The following is a 20339-nucleotide window of genomic DNA, read 5'->3' as shown; positions in this document are numbered from 1 at the left end:
GAAATTAATTGCTAAGTAATTTCAAGGATAAAAATAGAGGTCTGAGATGTTGAGGGTAACTCCCCTTGTCCTTCCTCCTCATGTTGGACATGCAGGTCTGACCTAGAATAGATGAAGTCTCACAGGAAGGTTTGCAGGATCATCTCTTACAGTAGTAGCATTTAAATTATGAAACATCATTTTATATCTTAGTTTATATAGCCTACATGCCACTTTCTAGAGAGCCTTTACCAGAGACATTGTGCTAAGTGCGTTTTATAGTTAAGATGTCTTCCTCATAGTCTGTTTACATAGAAGTTTTAATAACAAGAAGTTTAGTCACCTGCCTTTTTTTTCCTCCCCTGGGGCATCCCTTTTGTTCCCAAGGAACTGAATAGATCGCAGGCTAGGTGTGCCTTCCTTCCAAACCAGATGTGATTCTTTGTCAGTTAAAAGACCAGAGAAATATATCTGGAGAATAGAAGACATATCTTTAAGGACCAAGTTGTGAGTGTAAATATGTTTTAAAAAAATGGTATCTTAAGCGTAGAGCCCAGGAGAAGAAAAGTGGTCAAGGAATGTAAATCATGCTAAGAAAATGTATTTTATTTTAGTGTTAGGTTTTAGGAAGGAATCAGCATCATCATGAGTCTTGCGATGAAATGCAGTTGAAAACACTAGGGTAGCTTGTTCTTTTTTTTTTTTTGCGGTACGCGGGCCTCTCACTGTTGTGGCCTCTCCCATTGCAGAGCGCGGACGCGCAGGCTCAGCGGCCATGGCTCACGGGCCCAGCCACTCCGCGGCATGTGGGATCTTCCCGGACCGGGGCACGAACCCATGTCCCCTGCATCAGCAGGTGGACTTTCAACTACTGCGCCACCAGGGAAGCCCAGTAGCTTATTCTTAAATGTATTTAATAGCCTGCTTTTGCTTTATGGACAAAGAAATGTTTCTGGTAGTTGATTGTAAAATATGTGTGAGATACGATTGAAGACACAAGAGCCTCTTAAATTCTTATTTTTCCTGTATGTCAGAGTACTTGAAGTTACTTTGGTCTATGTTTATTCTTCTGACAGGAACACTCAGAAACGTGGGATGTAGCTCTGATCTTGGGGGGCCTAATACCTGTATCATCAATGTGGATTCATAATAAGAACTGAGTAGTGTCGGTGTTTTGGGGATTTATACTAAAGCCTAGGTGCTCAAGATAACTTTGAGGTTCATTTTCTAAAAATCATTTGATTTTGAGTGATTGAGGAAAGTTATGAGTGTTTTGCTTTTGTGTGCCTACTGGGTTTTCCCTTTAAGGCTTCATCAGATATTCAGGATTGCTTTTCCCTGCAGTGAATTGCCGGGTTCTTTGTCAAGTGGAAACTTGTTTTGCCTGTTGGTTCAGGAATCTGTGTATAAAATTAAAATTAAAGTAGTGTGAGCGTAAACCTTTTTTTTTGAGACTTTTTTGGGAATGTAACAGCTCCCTATTCAGTTAAGATTTGTCATTTTTGTTTTAATTGTAGAAAAAGGGGAAATAAAGTGATGTAAATGTTCCTCTCCCTTTTGCCTTTTCAGTAGAACACTAAACTAATGGTTGGTGGCAGATGTTTGTTGGTTTGTTTGTGTGGACTTGCAACTTTTTTCATTGCGGTAGATTTAAAAAAACATGAAGCAGACAATCTTTATTAACTACAAACTGAAAAAAAAATTGTTTTAAATTTACTGATTGACCAGATCTTTGAAGCCAAGGTCCCTGTATCATCAGGTATGGTTTAAAAATAACCTAAACCTCCTGATGCCCAGCTGTAATGCTTTGGAAAAACTAGGATATATGTATGTATATTATGAGCCATAAAGATCAGATGCCTTCATTCTGGTATATCGACCAACCATAGAAACCATTTTGATGTTTTCATCCATCTTGTTAATAAATAAGATATACAGTTCTCCATTTCCAAAACTCAGGTTGTTCTCATGTTGACGACGGAAAATGGGTTTTTAAGAAAGAAGTGACATGGGATTACAGTTGATAGCTACATTTTAGCTATTTTTTTCTAGTATCTTGAGAAGAGATGCCAAGCTATGCTTTTGTCTTTGCAGGAAAATGTTCTCTTTTGGAAAGAAAGAAACAAAAAAACCTTTTGGACTAATTAAAAAACTTTTAGCAAGCTATCAAAAACTTGGTTGCCCTTCCCCCTCCAAAAAAGGTCCACACAATTTAACATTAGGAAAGTGTAGCTGTTAGTTGGAATTTTATGAAAGCAGATAAATTTGAGGTAAAAGGAGAAGTTCAGTGTTTAGTTTAGTGAAATGTTCATGGTATGTGCTCTATAAATATTTGAGCAGATGAACTTTGTAAGTTAACACTTCTGATTTCTGATAGTCTGTCTTTCTTAAATGTATAAATGGTAATTCTTATCTATTAGTCTAGTTCTTCGTCATCAAAGTGCTTTTACTGCTCTGTTGGCATATAAACGAATAAATTTAGTATTGATATTGTTGCTAAATAATAGTAAAAGCTAATAAAAATAACAACAAAAAAGCTTTCAAGTGAATTTTGCACTTTCCCTGTGTTATTTAATCCTTACAGCAATCACACGAGATAGGTTTTAACTCTGTTTTACAGATGAAGAAACCGAGACTCAGGTGTCTTGTCTAAGGTCACATAGCTGTTAAGTGATGGAGCCAGATTTAAACCCCTATCTGAGTGTCCTAAAATTGTTTGGGTAATCCTACTCAAATAGAAAGTTGGTAGCAGTAAGAAATCAACTCTTTTGAGTATTTTATTATTTGACAGTTTGTTATTGCCTTCTCAAATTTGTTTTCTGAAAATATAAGTAATTGTACACATTTTGGAAAGTTCAGTAGAAAGTAGTTAATCATCTCACTACCCCAGTGCAGCTAATAATAGTCATTTTGGCATCTTTTCCCCTAGCTTTTTTCCTAGACATTTAAAATAAAGCAAAACTGCATATAGATGCTCTCTTAAAACATGACTAGGATTTGATCGAGACCATGCTTTTAGTAAGTAGGCTGTTGGAACATTTGTGATTAATAGAATATTGGACTCTGATCTTTTGATCAGTTGCTAATTAAACATAAAAAGTGTGATTGGAAGTAATCTTCAAAGAACCTCGTAGTTTAATGGAAGAAGGATATCTTAGCAATTCCTTTCTTTAAAAAACTACTTAAATTTGTTAAAAAATCTCAAAGATAAGCTGCTGTATGCTTTGATTCATGGAAGCAGTCAAGAAAAAAACCATTTTGAACAGTAAATAAAGCATATGGGAGTCACAACAATTTGAAAGTTTAATGCCCCTGAACTGATAGTTTAAAATGGTTAAGATGGTAAATTTTATGTTAAAGGTATTTTACCACAATTAAAATTTTAAAAATGGGGATGGATGTCTATCATAGTGTGCATTATGGTCTCTCTATTGTCCTTAGAGAGAACTCATTTCTTAATATTACCAACATGAAATATGGAAAGTAGCATATTTAGCAGTGCTACGTTGAGGATACCCTTTCATCTCTTTTGTTAATTCACATTTTTGAGAGTCACTGTCGTCCTTCTTTGGCAGTATGAAACTAAGTATTCATGAGGTGTTTATGGAAATTCAAAAGAACTTCATGCAGCTTGTTTAATTAACAGTCATTGAGACAATTTCATAGTGTGTTTCCCCCCTTTGGTCTTTTTTCAGGAATCTGGCATGAATCCTAAGGTTTTATAGTGGTTCAATGACAACTCAATAAATGTAAGTGCTATAAGGAGCAAAATGATGGAATGGCATCAGTTCCTGCCCTTGCAAAAATTTATAGTCAAAATGCAGTAGTTCTCAAACTTTTGATCTCAGGACTCTTTTACACTCATAAAAATAATTGAAAGAGTTTTTGTTTATATATATTATATTGATGGAGATTTATATTAGGAATTAAAACTGAGAAAATAAAAAATTCTGTTCTATGTTAGAGTAAATCACACTTTCAATAAAAAGTAACTATTTCCTAAAACAGATTAATGAGAAGAGAGGCATTACTTTACACTTTGCTAGTCAATGTCTGACTTAATAGAAGACAGGCAAATTCTCATCTGCTTCTGCATGCCATTTGTTGTGCTTTATTATGTATATTGAAGTATATTTAGAAAATCCTGCTTTAAACAGATATGTAGTTGGAAAGGAAGGAATATTTTAATAGCATTTTCAGATAATCTTAGATTTTTTTGTTTGATACTACACCCAGACTTGACAAGTAGTAGTTTCTTAAAGGTTAGTTGCAATGTGGAATCTGAAGCCATATCAATAAATTTTTCATACTCTGTTATGTATGAAATGAAATCCATTGGTCTGTCTTATATAAATGGATTTTATAGCTACACACATTTAAGTATCGAGAAACTTTTAAGCTCATGGTGGCAGATACAAGTTTTAAAAAATTCTCATTTTTTGCTTGAAAGCTCACATTTTATCATTGGGAGCAAATACTGTTTGTTGTTTTCCTTGAGGTGACAGGCTCACTTTGTTCATTCTTGAGAAAATGTTTACCAAATACACAGGTCAGACGGAGCTCAAACGGTCTCATACGGTTGTTCCTCAAGACAACCATACTTTGGTGTGTAGCAGAAGTGCTTAATGTGTATTTCTTATTTTGCCACAAGAATATTAAAAAAGATACATACTCAGGGGTTGGAATTTAATAAAATTAATATTTACATTTTCATGAAGGACATTCTTAAGTGAAACTGGTGGCGTTTTTTTTTTTTTTAAACTGTGAGGGCCTGGTGGTGAAAAATTCAATGACTAATATATGTCCATATATGTCAACTCTACAGAATACAATGACTGTATAGTTTGCTGCCACTGTTTTGGTTCATGCCAAGATGCCAGCAGTTTCACCTACCATTGCTTTTGCACCATCATGAGCACCATGAGTACATTTTCCAAATGTCCAACACATGATGTTATAAGATCTTGCACTATAACTGTCTTGACAGTAAGAAAGCTAAAATCATCTTAATATTATTTTGTAAATGGTTTTGACTTCTCAGACCCCCAGAAAGTGTCTCAGGGATCACCAGGGGACCATGGACCACACTTTGAAAACTGCGGAGCTAATACAAATAGATATTAATTTTGTTAACATTCTTTTGAGAATCTGATACTAGGTATGGACATTTTCCCCAGAAAGATATACTTAAATAGCAAATTTTACATGTAATTTTCAGAGGATTATAAACTTCCAGAAGCACTAGAGCTATGGTTCCCAAACTTTGCATCAGAGTCACCAGGAGGGCTTTGTTAAAACAGGTTGCTAGGCCACACTCCCAAGTTTCTCATTCAGTTGGTCTGGAGTAGTCTAGGAATTTGCATTTTTGTGTTCATTCTCTTTGGTACTTCATGAACTCTTATTAATCTGAAATTTTACATTTTCCTTTAATTATGAGACATCCTGTCATTATTTCTACGTATATCTTTCCTCTCTTCCAATCCTCTGTCTTACCTGTTTCTTCTCATTCTCTGCTTCTGTTTATCCCTTTCAGAATTTTTTGGCGAAGTTCTTCTACCAGTTTTTCCTCAGGAATTTCTCCTTTGTTTCTATTATTATTCAGTCAATTTATTGTATTCTTTATTTCTCCTGTTATATTTTTCATGATAATATTTCCAGTTGGTTTTACTTGGTAGATTTTTGTTCTCATGTTTTCAGTATTCTCCAGTTTTTCTCTAGCAACATTTAATATGCCAATTTTAAATGGTTTTTTTTGGTCTGTTAATTCTGCTTTTATTTGCTCTTTCATGGTACTTGCACTCCTCAGACATCTTATTATTTTCTGCTGTGAGCTTATATTCCCTTGGAACTAACAACTATTTGGGCCAATATTGCATTTGTTTGGGAGGATGAGTTTTGATGGGGGTCCGGTTTAGGACTGGTGAAAAACCTGTGTTCTAGGTTTTGGTTCTCCATGTGGTCTGAGGCAAATAGGGACATGCCTCAGGGTAGAGAGGCTCTGGATGGTGGTTACATCGTAGTTGTTGAGGATTTCACTGAGCAATTACATGAGGTGAGTGCTATCACCGTCGTGTAATTGCCTAATTGGGAGTCCACCTGTACTTTGCTTCCCACCTCAGCCAAGTTCCAGTATTTTACCTTGATGTTACCCCTTCTCTTTTGGCTAGAAGTGTGCTGTAGATACTGCTTTCATATTCCACAGCACAGGGGACAATGTGATAATGTTGAGGAGTGAAAAGGACACAGATCACTTTCCTCTGGCCTGTCTTCTGTCCAGGATAACTGATCTTCTGCAATTAAGCTGATGTTTCTTCCCACAATGGCACCCAACCATTTTTTTTTTTTCTTCCCAAGGAGGAATGATTTCTTACAGTGTTTTTTTGTTTGTTTTGTTTTTTTAAGCTGGAATCTGGGATTTGTCTCATACCCTTTTGCTTCTGGTGATTTCCCAATGTTTTTGGAAAAAACACACATTTTTAACTGTGTTTGCTAATGAAATACTTCTTTTATCTGAGTATAAATGTTTTCCTTTCTAAATCAGGTTCTATAAAATGGAAAAATTAATTGGTCAGAGTCCACCTTTGACAAATGAAAAATATATGCAACGTCATTGCTTTATAGAAGTCATTTTGTAGTTTGTTTTCTAAACTGTTATTTTAGAAATAACAGGGAATATACTCTTATAAGTCTTAACCATGACTTCTGATCTAATGGAGTGTAAAATAGTTCTTTATTTAAAGGCTAATAGAGTTAGAAGAGGAAGCAATTATGACTAATGTTAAGTAGAAAATGCATGTTTCTTTGTCATAGAACATTTCTTATAAGGTAAGCAGAAATCTATTATTAGGTACCTACAGTTCTGTGTATATTGGACTGCATAAATTTAACCCAGTGTATAGAAAACCTTTGACATTTTAAAGAATATATCACAAGACTTTCAAGACTTTCCCCAGCTCCCAGCTTAGAGCATAATACTGGGGCATATAATTTCCTTCATAAAAAGTAGTAAAACTGAAAACTTTAAAAGACTAGAAGATAGGCCTGGTACACAACATAGTGATTCGATATTTCTATACATTAGAAAATAATCAGTTATCATTTGTCACTATACAAAGATATTACATTGTTATTGACTGTATTCCCTATGCTGTACGTTTCATCCCTATGATTCATTTATTTTGTACCTGGAAATTTGTATCTCTTAATTTCCCTCATCCCCCAACTCCCTTCTCCTCTGGCCACCACCTGTTTGTTCTCTGTATCTGTGACTCTGTTTCTGTTTTGTTATATTTGTTCATTTGTTTTTTTTTTTTTACATTACACGTAAGTGAAATCATAACGATATTTGTCTTTCTCTGTCTGACTTATTTCACTTAGCATAATACTTTCTACATCCATCCATGTCACAAATGGCAAGATTTTCTTCTTTTCTTATGGCACAGTAATATTCCTCTGTGTGTGTGTGTGTGTGTGTGTGTGTGTGTGTGTGTGTGTATAATACCTTCTTTATCTATTCATCTGTTGATGGACACTTAGGTTGCTTCCATGTCTTGGCTATTGTGAATATGCTGCAGTGAACATAGTGGTGCATATATCTTTTTGATTTAGTGTTTTTGTTTTCTTCAGAAAAATACCCAGAAGTGGAATTGCTGGATCATATGGTAGTTTTTTTGAGGAACCTCCATACTGTTTTCCATATTGGCTACACCAGTTTACATTCCTACCAGCACTACACAACAGTCCCCTTTTCTCCACATCCTCACTAACACTTGTTATTTGTTGTCTTTTTGATAATAGCCATTCCAACAGGTGTGAGCTAATAGCTCATAGTAGTTTTGATTTGCATTTTCCTGATGAATAGGGATGTTGAACAACTTTTAATGTGTTTCTTGGCCATCTGTATGTCTTCTTTGGAAAAATGTCTGTTCAGGTCCTCTGCCCATTTTTAAAATTGGGTTGTTTGTTTTTTTAATGTTGAGTTGTATGAGTTTTTTGTATATTTTAGATATTAACCCCTTATCAGATACATCATTTGCAAATATTTTCTCCCATTCAGTAGATGGCCTTTTCATTTTGTTGATAGTTCCCTTCATTGTGCAAAAATTTGTAGTCTGATGTAGTCTCATTTGTTTACTTTTGCTTCTCTTTCTCTTCCCTGAGGAGACACATCCCTATTGCTAAGACTGATGTCAGAGAGCATACTGCCTGTGTTTTCTTCTAGCAGCTTTATGGTTTCAGGTCTTACATTTAAGTGTTTAATCAATTTTGAATTTATTTTTGTATATAGTGTGAGAAAGTAGTTCAGTTTGATTCTTTTGCATGTAGCTGTCCAGTTTTCCCAACATCATTTATTAATTTTTAATTCAGTACAATTATAAGTTACTGTGTTTAATGGACCTTTAGAGATGCTCACGGATATCTAGAACTACTGGTATTAAATTGCTGAATGATGACTTTGTTAGCTGGGAAAGAACAGTTACTTTAGGAACCTTACAGCTATTGCATAAATGTGTCATGGCTGAAATTTGTTTCATTGAAAGTAATTTTATTGTCATTTTTTTTTTAATGTTTTTATGGGGGTGGAGGTGGTTTGGTATGCTTAAGAAAGTAACCAGGCTATTCTGATATTTTAGGTTCAAGTTTTTCCTAATGTTTTTTGAGAGAACAGTGAACACGTCTCATCTGTCAACAAGTACCTTTTTATCTTTCCTAACTTACTTTCTGTTATTTCTTCTGTCAGGAAAATAGATATCATATATATATATATATATATATATATATATATATATAAAGTTCATGAGTTATTTTGCTAGACAGTCCCAAACTTATTTTATTGTTACTTTGAATGTCTTTTGAATATAATTTTTTTGCACTTAAGGAAAAAAATTATAAATAAGTATATGTGAGAGATGCAGTATAAATTTTTTCATTGGTTTTATAAGTCGATGAATTTAGCAGTTCAAATGATATATAGTGCTTGTGGCTTTGCTGACGGTCCAGTTAGGTCGAAAGAGTCTTTAAGCTATGACTTTGCTACTATAAATAAAAACATCACTTTTTAATACTCCAAACACTTTAGGTTTTTCTCCTTTTATTAAATTTTAGAATGCATTGTTGTTATTTACAAGATTTAATATTGCCCAGGGTTGTTCCTTTGAAGCTTTAAGTTTAGGCAGTTTAAAATGCTGAACACAACTGAAACAAATTACTGTCTCTATGAACTCAGACCTAGTGAATAGATACCAATGACCTTACATTTGATATTGAAACATTTTTGAGTGGTTTTAATTGAAACTCTAACGTTAGAATAAGAAACTTGGTACGTATATTGGGTTTAGGTAATGTGTAATGAATTTAGGTTTTCCTCCAGTGCCAGCACAATGCTTTCCACATAGTATATTTTAAAATTTCTTTGAGTATGTGAAATAATGTAATTGTTTCTCCTACTGCTTAGGGGAAAGAATGTGCTGAAATTTACAAGAGGTTCCTATTACTTAGTTTGGTTGGGGAAGAAGAATTCATCAGTGTGAACTTTTTATTGCTACTTGGCTTGCCCTGCTGAAATTCAGACTCTGTTACTTATGACTCAGAGGTTCTGCGTGATCTGGTTTTACTGACCTTTCCTAATGCACCACTGCCCCTTCCATCCCCAAAGCAATGAAAACCTTAAAATACCCAATAATCCTTGACAGATATGCATAGGGTATTAATGGAGAAAAACACAAAATAGAAGAACATAAGAGACCTCAATTTAAGGAGAGGTATATCATACATATGGATTAGAAGACTCAGTATTTAAAATTTTCAACTTTCCAGAATTAATTCTAATCAGTAAGCTTTTAAAGAAAACAATTTCCAACAGGCTTCTTCATGGAACTTGAAGATATTTATATTGAACATCAAAAAACAGTAATAGCCAATATAATTTTTTAAGAGGAGCAGAGTGGATTGACATTGCCCTACTCAATATCTAGGCTTATTTTGAAGTTAAACTGTTGAACAAACGAACTGATGGAAAAGAAAAGATACGGAAAAAAATAAAATTAGATCTTTAACTCACACCATACTTACAAGATCTAAATGTGAAAAGCAAGGTTATAAAATTAATCTAAAAGAAAATGTAGGAAAGTATGTGAATAGGAAAGATACTTTAAAGATCACATAGGAAGCACAAACCATGCTTCCTATGTATGTAGGGAAAGATTGTTTAAGTTTAAAACTTGTCTGAAATCAAACACAATGTAAACAACGTTTAAAGACAAGCCATAAACACAGAGAATATATTTATAATGCATATAACCAACACAAGATTGGTGTTCAGAATATATAAAGAACTCCTACAAAACAATAAAAAAAAGACAAATGAAAAATTGGGCCAAGATATCTGTCTGATAGTTGACAGATGAAACTTAAATTGTCGTGGATTCAGCTATAGATATTCCAGAACTCAACTAACAGAAACTTAAAGCCTAAGGACATTTATTTCCTGCTTGACAAGTCTAGAGGTAGGAAGTTCAAGAGTTGGTCCAGTACCTTATGAGCATAGGAAGGATCTATGCCATTATTTTCATAATTCCCTTGACCTTCTTATCATTTCAGTGGCTTCAGATGTCACCACCTTTTATGAGAAATTTTCTAAAAATAGAGAGGAAAGGAGAAAAGAGAAAGGGACCCTCTTCCTTCATACACCTTCTCTTAATGGGGAAAAAAATCTTTTCAGAAGTTTCTAGATTTTCCCTTCTGTCTCATTGCCAGTCACTGACAGAGAGGAATGAAATCACCTTTCCGGCTTAGAGTAATCAGGAGTCACTCCCTGGACTGGGGAAAGGATTGCCTTCTCTTAGCATATATTGGCTGTCCAATTCCTGAGCAAAATAGAGTTTCTGTTTGCCAGCAAGAAAAGGGGAGGCGGGTCCCAGCAGCTCGGGCGGCGGGAGGAGCGGCAGCGGCCAGGCAGCCCAGGTTCGCGAAGGCTCTCGGCGCGCCGCGGCCCGCAGGCACCCGGCACGCGCCCGCCCTGCCGCGACGATGCCCAAGAGGAAGGTCAACTCCGCCGAGGGGGCGGCGAAGGAGGAGCCCAAGAGGAGATCGGCGAGGTTGTCAGCTAAACCGGTTCCTGCAAAAGTGGAAACGAAGCCCAAAAAGGCGGCAGGAAAGGATAAATCTTCTGACAAAAAAGTGCAAACAAAAGGGAAAAGGGGAGCAAAGGGAAAGCAGGCTGAAGTGGCTAACCAAGAGACTAAAGAAGACTTACCTGCAGAAAACGGAGAAACTAAAAATGAGGAGAGCCCAGCTTCTGATGAAGCAGGAGAGAAAGAAGCCAAGTCTGATTAATATCACACACCTGGTCCTATCAGTGGTCCCTGTTTCCCTTCTTGTACAATCCAGAGGAATATTTTTATCAACTATTTTGTAAATGCAAGTTTTTTAGTAGCTCTAGAAACATTTTTAAAAAGGAAGGAATCCCACCTCATCCCATTTTTTAAGTGTAAATGCTTTTTTTTAAGAGGTGAAATCATTTGCTGGTTGTTTATTTTTTGGTACAACCAGAAAATAGTGGGATATTGAATATGGGAGGCTTTGATTGTCTTGGGTGTCAGCTTAACATTCCACAGATGGAGGGTAGCTTTTATATCCTATAATACAAAGCATACTACATGGCAGTTTGGAGTCAGTTGCGCATTTAATGTCTTAAACACTTTAAATTACTTCTCTTCCCACGTTGTTTCTGGTAGAATTGTTTCCTAAAGCAAACCACTCACCCCTTGATCTTGGCTCTCCTGGGCAGAGTTTTGTGCACTCTGTAACATCTTTGGTCGTGGTAGTCCAGTTCTTCTAGTAACTGTTAATGTGCTGTGAACGATTGACAATTTGAGTATGTAGTGTATGTGATATTAAATTGTGAATTAGTGGGACTTACGATGTAACAGCATATCAATATTTGAAGATATTGGTACTTGATATCCTGTGAAGGAAAATTTGCCCCCAAATTTTAAGCTGGAAAGTCACTGGAATAACTGTTCAGAAAAGAATCACAACTACATGATTTTTTAGGTTTTTGGTACGTATGTTGAGAATTGTGTACAAATTGAAATGTCTGTGTACTGATCCTCAAAACAACAAATAAAATCTCAATTATGAAAGAAAAAAAAAAAAAAAAAAAAAAAAAAAAAGAAAAGGGGATAATTAGAAAAAGCATTTGACAAAATTCACATCTATTTATGATAAACAGTCAACAAAGTGGGTATAGAGGGAACATAACTCAACATAATAGAGGCCATATATAACAAGCTCACAGCTAACGTCGTACTCAGTGGTGAAAAGATGAAAGCTTTTCCTTTAAGATCAGGGACAATACAAGGATGTCCGCTCTTGCCACTTTTATTCAACATAATATTAGAAGTCCTAGCCAGAGCACTTAGACAAGAAAAAGAACTAGAAGTCATCCAAATTAAAAAGGAAGAAGTAAAATTGTCACAATTTGCAGATGGCATATTATATATAGAAAATCCTAAAGGCTCCATCAAAAAGCTTTAGAATAAGAAAATTCAATAAAGTTGCAGGGCATAAAATCAATACATAAAAATCTGTAGCCTTTCTTTGCACTAATAATGAACTATCAGAAAGAGAGATTAGGAAAACAATCCGATTTACAATTGTATCAAAAAGAATAAAATACCTAGGAATAAATTTAACCAGGGAGGTGAAAGACCTGTATATTGAAAACTGTAAGACATTAATGAAAGAAACTGAAGAAAACAAATAAATGGAAAGGTAGTCTGTGCTCATGGATTGAAAGAATTAAAGTTGTTAGAATGTCTATACTGTTCAAAGCAATATATAGATTCCATGCAACCCCTATAAGAATTCCAGTGGTATTTTTCACAGAAATAGAACAAACAATTCTCAAATTTGTATGGAATCACACAAAAGACTCCATATAGCCAAAGCAGTCTTGAGAAAGAAGAACAAAGCTGAAGGCATCATATGCCCTGATTTCAAACTACATTACAAAGCTAGAGTAATTAAAACAGTATGGTATTGGTATAAAAACAGACACATAGATCAATGGACAGAATAGAGAGCCCAGAAATAAACCCATACATATATGGTCAATTAATTTATGACAGGAGCCAATAATATACAACGAGGAAAGGACAGTCTCTTCAATAAATGAGATTGGGAAAATTGGACAGCTACATGGAAAAGAATGAAACTGGACCATTGTCTTACACCATACACAAAAATTAACTCAAAATGGATTAAAGACCTGAATGTAAGACCTGAAACCATAAAACTCCTAGAAGAAAACATAGGTGGTAATCTCCTTGACATAAATCTTGGTGATGATTTTTTGACTCTGACACCAAAAGCAAAAGCAACAAAAGCAAAAATAAACAAGTGGGACTACATCAAACTAAAAAGCCTCTTCATGGCAAAGGAAACCATCAACAAAATGAAAAGGCAAACTACTGAATGAAAGAAAATATTTGCAAATGATATTTCTGGTAAGAGGTTAATATCCAAAATATGTAAAGAACTCATGTTGAGGGGCTTCCCTGGTGGCGTAGTGGTTGAGAATCCACCTGCCGATGCAGGGGACACGGGTTTGTGCCCCATTCTGGGAAGATCCCACATGCCGCGGAGCGGCTAGGCCTGTAAGCCATGACCGCTGAGCCTGCACGTCTGGAGCCTGTGCTCCGCAGCAGGAGAGGCCACAACAGTGAGAGGCCCGCGTACTGCAAAAAAAAAAAACAAAAAAAAACGTTGAAAACAATGACGGAAGAATGTGTGTGCGTTCGTGGGGGAATTGAAATTGAGTAGTCAGTCAAAGTCTCTCCTAGTTGTTACCTTTTGGCTGAGAATTGGATGACAGAAGGAGCTAGGCATGTGAAGATCTGGGTCCAAGGTCTTCAGGCAGAGCACACAGCAATTACAAAGTCCTCTAGACTGAAATAAGTTTGTCATATCCAGGGAACAAAAAGTGGAAGACAGGGTTAGTAAAGCTCAATGAGATGGGAGAGGTGAGAGTGGCCAGCTCACATAGAGCCTTGTTAGGTCATAAGGAGATTTTAGTAATATTTTATGTGTGTTATTGGAATCCATTGCAGGATTTTAAGTAGGGAAGTGACCTAATCTGATATGTGCCTTGAAAAGATCACTCTGTCTACTCTGTTAAGTATGAATTGTCGGGCAGCAGCTGTGACAGTAGAGAGACAAACAGAAGGTTATGTGCTGAAGTCTAGACAAGAGATTGTGGAACTTGAAACCAAGCTGGTGGCACTGGGGAGTAGGCAGATTTGAGATGTGTGTTTGGAAGTACAGTTCACACATATCAGGACTGAGGGGAAGAATTCTTCAACAGTAAAATGAGGGTAATGGTATCTCTCACAGGGTGTTATCACAGGAGCTAATGTTTGTCAAGCATTTGGCATACTTCTTGACACACATAAGAGCTTACTAAATGTTAGCTACTTAACCATTATTATTGTTATTTTTTTTGTTGTCAAGAACAGGGCATGTACTTTAAGCAAAAAGAATTTTTCTGTAAAAGCTAAATTATACCTGTTGTACAACTCTCAGATTGGAAGTGTTATAGCACATACTGTTTTGTTGGTAAAAATCAGAGTATTACTCTGTCTTAATTTTTAACAACCTTTGGATCGGAGGGAGATGGTTCATTGGTTTTCCTTTTGTACTTCATAATACTGAACCATAAATATATATATATATATGTATGTAGCAACATTCCTTTTAAAAGCTGTGACTTAACTTTTTTAAATGTGTGCTAGCTTGACGAGCTGGGACGTTGAAAATCTTGTCTGCAGTATGTCTGTAATGCTTTCACTTAGGGACTGTTTCTTTGAGTTAGTTATTGATACGTTACTTCAAATTCTATGTAGTTCTTTGAACTGACCCTAATTATTATTTTTACTTTGGTTCTTTAGACCCAAATAAACAAATCAATTATAGAGATAATTATGACTACAAACCTTGGTTATGAAACAAAGGCCTTATATAACCATCAGAGATAACAAATTCTCTTTATGTGTGAAAAATAATGCATATGCATTCAACATGGATAGAATGGCGAATGACCAATTATGATTTGTGCTTAACAGTACAGGTAGAGTATATGTTTTGATAAACTTTTTATGTATGGTTTTCTAAATTACAGTACTTTAAATAGGGGACTTGTTTGTTTCATAGATAACAAAACCTCTGATTTAATAATGTATTTTAATACAAAATCAAATTAGAAGAGTTTACATCATAATTGCCATATAAAATGTATCTTTACGGGTTTTGACTGTTCACCTCCACCTTCTTTTATAAACTTATATGTGTACACCCACATATATTTTATACAAAATTATGTTTTTATATAATAATTAAGAAAACAGATAATCAAAAAGAAAAATATTCCATACTTCTACTGCTTAGTGATTTAGTCTCTTTTTCTACCCATCTATGTATCAAATATATATATATATATTTTCTCCTATATTTTGTTTTATATATTTTTAATCTAAAAGACTGATCTAAAAAAAATCTATGTTGTTGAATTTTCTGTAATATCCTGTTGTGTGTGTGTGTGTGTGTGTATGGTCTATACCTTTTTTGGTGATTTTTTTCATTGTGGTAAAATATATGAATTTTAAAATGTTAAAATTTTGTTTATTTTAAGCAATTTAAAAATAAAATACCATTTTAGCCATTTTAAAGTATATGACTCAGTGACATTAAGTACATTCACAGTGTTCTAGTGTCCTTTTAATACAGGATGGTATTATATCAAAAACCATCACTTCATCATTCACTTAACAGAGTCTTTATTGTTGGGCATCTAATTTCCGTGATTTTCTATAAATATTATGATAAATATTATTTTTATTTTTTTAGTAGGCATTCAATTTATACTGTTTTAATACAATAATTTTAGACCCAGAATTACACATACAAGTAAATCTAAAAGGAGGGGAAAATACATGTTACATTTGTACACCAACATTAATGTGCCTGCAAGTTCCTATCATAACACAAAATTCTAGTGAAACTTAAAAGTGGCATATCCAGGTGTATGACTTCTATCTACAATTATCTCTGGGACCAAATGCATTCACATTCCTCCACATGACTCCACAAGACCACTTCATAAGGATTCACGGGGCCCCAACATAGCACCAAATGAAGAATTTCCTTGCCACCAAAGATTCAGGGAATGAGCATAGAACTCCAAAAACTACTCTGAAGATGACTCTCTTTGTGTTTCTTCTCACCATTTTCCAATTTGTTTAGATGTAGCTAAATATGGTCTACAAGTACCTACAAAAGAAGTTGGCCATAAAATTACTTATAATAACACAGCAAAATTTAGTTCTCTGCAAAATAAGTTAATATAATACTATTTGTTCCCTCCCATAGATAACTTTGGATTTGTAATATTTAATTTCCTTCACTTCTATTTGAAAAGAAAGAAAAAACATACAATAGGGGTAGCCAAACTATTGCATGGAAATATTTATCCCTTACTTTCTCTCCACTTTACAGAGCAAATTGTATGATTCTAACACTTAAAACAAAATAGACTTTAGGAATAATTTGTTCTAAACTACCTGTATAAGTTTCCTGTGGCTGCTGTATCAAATTACCACAAACTCTATGGCTTTAAAAGAAATTCTTTTCTGTCACAGTTCTGGAGGCTGTCAATCCAAAATCAGTATCACTGGGCCAAAATCTAGGTGTTGGCAGGTCTGTGCTCCCTACCAGGCTCTAGGAGAATCTGTTCCTTGACTATTCCTGGTGGATGCCAGCATTCCTTAGCTTGTGGCCACATCACTCTAATATGTTATTATAAATATTCTTGATGCAAAATATTTGTTCATATGTGAATCTTTTTTTAAATGATAAGGTTTGAAAAGAGGTATTGTTGAGTCAGAGAGTATTTAAGCCTATTCATGATAATGCTACATTTTTTCTAAAATGTCATACCAGTTTTTATTCACATTTTCAGTATGTGAGCACAGTTCCATTTCACCACTTCCTTGCTGATACCAAGCATTTTTGTTTTGTTTTGTTTTATTTTATATTTTAGGTCTAAAAGTTTTAGTAAAAAGTAAACACACTCTTTGCTATTTTGCTTCAAAGTTATAACGTATATTTTTTAAAGTACCAATTGATACGTTAAGAAGTATCTTATTTTATCTTTATTTATTAGTGAAGAAAGGAAATTAGTTCTCAAACACTGTTAATGCACTGATGAGGGTGTGTTTGCACTCAGGCTTTACTCAGATCTGTAAAGCAGGAAAATCACTAAATCTTCATGGGTAAAGAAAGCACCTATGGCCCAGTGGGACAGTAGGGCTGTGACAGTAGAGGCAGGAGGCACATTGAAGTCAGAGAATTAAACAGAATGTAATATCTGTAAAGTTCGGCATATAATAAAGAAACAGCAGGATGGTGATAGTTACATTAGCATGTACCCTATACTTTTGGTGTTCCAGTTACTAATATGAAATTGACTTCTTTTCACCCAAAATTTTCAACTTAATTTGAAGGATATTTTCTGTGGAAACCTAATTCTGATAAATATCTGTGGAAACATATCTTTTACTTTGAAGACTTTTTTTAGAGCCTGCTTTCCTGGAATGAGTGGATTTCTAAAGATAGTGTGGAGGACATAACATTGAAAGAAACCTTTTTCTTTTTCCTTCTATTTTCCACATAGTTCTCATTTATTTAGTTTATATATGCATAAAATAAAGGAAGATAGGACCCTTATTGCTTTTCAGTTTTATTTAAGATGTCATTTTCTAACAACATTGCATGGTAAGTAATAGCATGGAGGTAGTGATACCTAGCCAGTTAAGTTCTAGTTAAATTTAAAGTAGGAAAGAAAGGATCATAAATGAAAGTATTAAGCTGTAAAGATAAAAATACTAATATTTGCAGTTTCCTTTTTTTTTTAACCCATTGCAATGTAGCTTGTAACTTCATCACAGTACTATAATGACTTTCAAATTGTCAAAATAACTGTTCTTTTCCATTCTCCATTGACCTCACTAAATGCTCATCATGTTGGACTTTGCATAGTGTTGTTGCCCTTTGACTTCCATAATGGTGTGTTTTCTTGGTTTTCCTTACCTTTCTCAGTGCTTGCCTAGTCCTTACAGTGCTTTAGATTTTTTTCTAGCTCTTCCGACAACCCCCCGCCATTTTTCTGTCTGAAAATTGTGATACTTTTCACCAGTGTTCTGGCTCTGTATTTCCAAATGCCTGCATTCTCACTTGTTTGTTATAAAATTTCCTCCAACTCAGTAAATCCAAGCTTGAATTGTTTCACCTAACCACCCATTCATTTAGTTTGGCTACCAGTCCCAAGATAGATGTTATGGCATTATCTTTATTTCTTCCTTTTCAAATATCTTGTAACCAAACTATCACCGCATATTTCTGGTTTCCGTATGTTCTTCTCCAGTTGCCCTAGTGTAATGTTGAGTGTTGTGATTTGGCTTAGATTTGGTTGTCATTGGTATTTAAATAACCTTTATTAAAATGTAGAGATGGATTTTATACATATGATTTTGTCTTGTGAAGCATGAGGGGAAAGTGAATGCCTTGGACAGGAATCTTGCCTCATTCATTTTACATTTCTAGCACAGTTGCCCAGCACATAATAGATGTTGAAGAAATGTTTTTTGAAGGAACTGAGCAAATTAAGGGAAGAGCTTTCTTAGTTCTAAGTTCTGTGAGATGAGAGAATCCATTTGAATGGCAACTTTTTTTTTTTTTTTTACCTTTTTGCTATAGAACACAGTACTTCAGTTGTTCGCATTTGTTGGTATTGTTAAAGGAATTCTAATGGTTCTTTTTACAAAATTGACGTACAGTATAAAATATTTTCCCTCTTCCGTTTTAGGTTTTGGAAGGAAGGATGTCGTAGAACACTTACTGCAGATGGGTGCTAATGTCCATGCTCGTGATGATGGCGGTCTCATCCCGCTTCATAATGCCTGTTCTTTTGGCCATGCTGAGGTTGTGAGTCTGTTACTGTGCCAAGGAGCTGATCCAAATGCCAGGGATAACTGGAACTATACCCCTCTGCATGAAGCTGCTATTAAAGGAAAGATCGATGTATGTATTGGTAAGTATTATTTGTTGATATCTAAATTGTACTATCAGCCTGACAGGTGTAACATTTTAAATGAAGGTTTACACAAGGAAGAAGGGTAACTTTTTCCTTGTTTTTTATTGCAGTGGAAATAGTGTTCCCAGAGAATAAATAAAGAAGGCTTTATTACTTATTCTTAGAAACAATTCTTTTCCACCAAGGGGAAGTAGAGAGATGGAAATCTAAAGTTGGTTAGGAACAAGTTTCGCAACATTAACTCTCCAAATGTGAGGCAAATGTCCACTGGTGTGGAACTAAATTTTGATGGATTACTGTTATCAACTTTAGTTAATTTACAGTCTCTTTAAAAGACTGCAAGTTTTCCATCCTAGCATCAATGAGAACCATTATAAAGTACAAGTTCTAACTGAACTGGATGACATATTTGGAGGTTTTAGGTTGATTCAAGGAAAGTCATGTAGTACTAAGGCAAAACCTTTTTCTTTACGTTACTAAAATTGAACACCAGCTATTTTATTAGCACTGGAAAAGCTCTGAGTGGTTTGAATACAGTAGTTCAAGGCTTAATATTTTCAACATGTGCCATAGTCTAGAGAAAAAGCAATTTCAAACAAAATTGAAATTTTCAACGATTTTAAGTATTGTGATTATATGAAATTGTATTCAATCAGCATGTCTTTCTATTTTATATGTATCTAAGTATATATATTTTTAGATTTTGCTATATTTTATAAACTCTTTCATTTTGAATCTAAAACAAGCTTCTAGAGAACAAGCATAATTTCTCCTGAGTGTATCATCTCCTTCTTGAAACTTAAGGTGGTGGATGTTCGTTTAGCCTGTGGCAGGTTGATTTACATAATTGTTGTCTTCCTGAATGGCATCCATTTGTTTAGTCAGATATTTTTATGATAAAACTCAAATACATATGTCATTTTTAAAGGTACAGAGGCGGTGCCATTATTAAGATTTTCTCCCTCTTCATAGCCATCTCTTCCAGCCTCAAATATATTTTTTAGTGTTCCTCAAATTATTGCATTGCCTGACAAAACTTCTTTATCCCATTCTCTCTCATTATCCTTTGTCACTTCACCATCCATTGATGTGACCCTTTGGACACCTTATCCTTTTTGATCTTTGACATCTTCCATTTTCACTTGATTTACCCATTTCCTCCTATGTCTCTCACTAAAACAGCCATGTCCTAGACTAAGTCATTTCATAAAAG

At 34.8% G+C, this 20339-nt stretch overlaps 2 protein-coding genes across 2 annotated transcripts in view; both read left to right on the top strand.

The window, feature by feature from the left end:
- TNKS (tankyrase) overlaps positions 1-20339 on the top strand; it is a 177445-nt gene that overhangs the window by 6894 nt on the left and 150212 nt on the right. The window contains exon 2 of the mRNA XM_079908906.1: positions 18899-19123. Coding sequence (XP_079765032.1) covers positions 18899-19123 — 225 coding nt within the window. The remainder of the gene's footprint in view (positions 1-18898; positions 19124-20339) is intronic.
- Positions 10891-12108, top strand: LOC307179719 (non-histone chromosomal protein HMG-14-like). The gene has a single exon (XM_079909263.1). The coding sequence runs from the start codon at positions 11008-11010 to the stop codon at positions 11311-11313; it is 306 nt and encodes a 101-aa protein (XP_079765389.1). The 5' UTR covers positions 10891-11007; the 3' UTR covers positions 11314-12108.

The sequence above is a fragment of the Stenella coeruleoalba genome (assembly GCF_951394435.1).
Source record: "Stenella coeruleoalba genome assembly, chromosome: 21".
In the NCBI taxonomy this organism is placed as follows: domain Eukaryota; kingdom Metazoa; phylum Chordata; class Mammalia; order Artiodactyla; family Delphinidae; genus Stenella; species Stenella coeruleoalba.
This window is presented reverse-complemented; position numbering and strand designations above follow the sequence as displayed.

Bases quoted from the DNA above. Each gene is read 5' to 3' on its own strand.
- LOC307179719 (XM_079909263.1), top strand. From the start codon at position 11,008: ATGCCCAAGAGGAAGGTCAACTCCGCCGAGGGGGCGGCGAAGGAGGAG.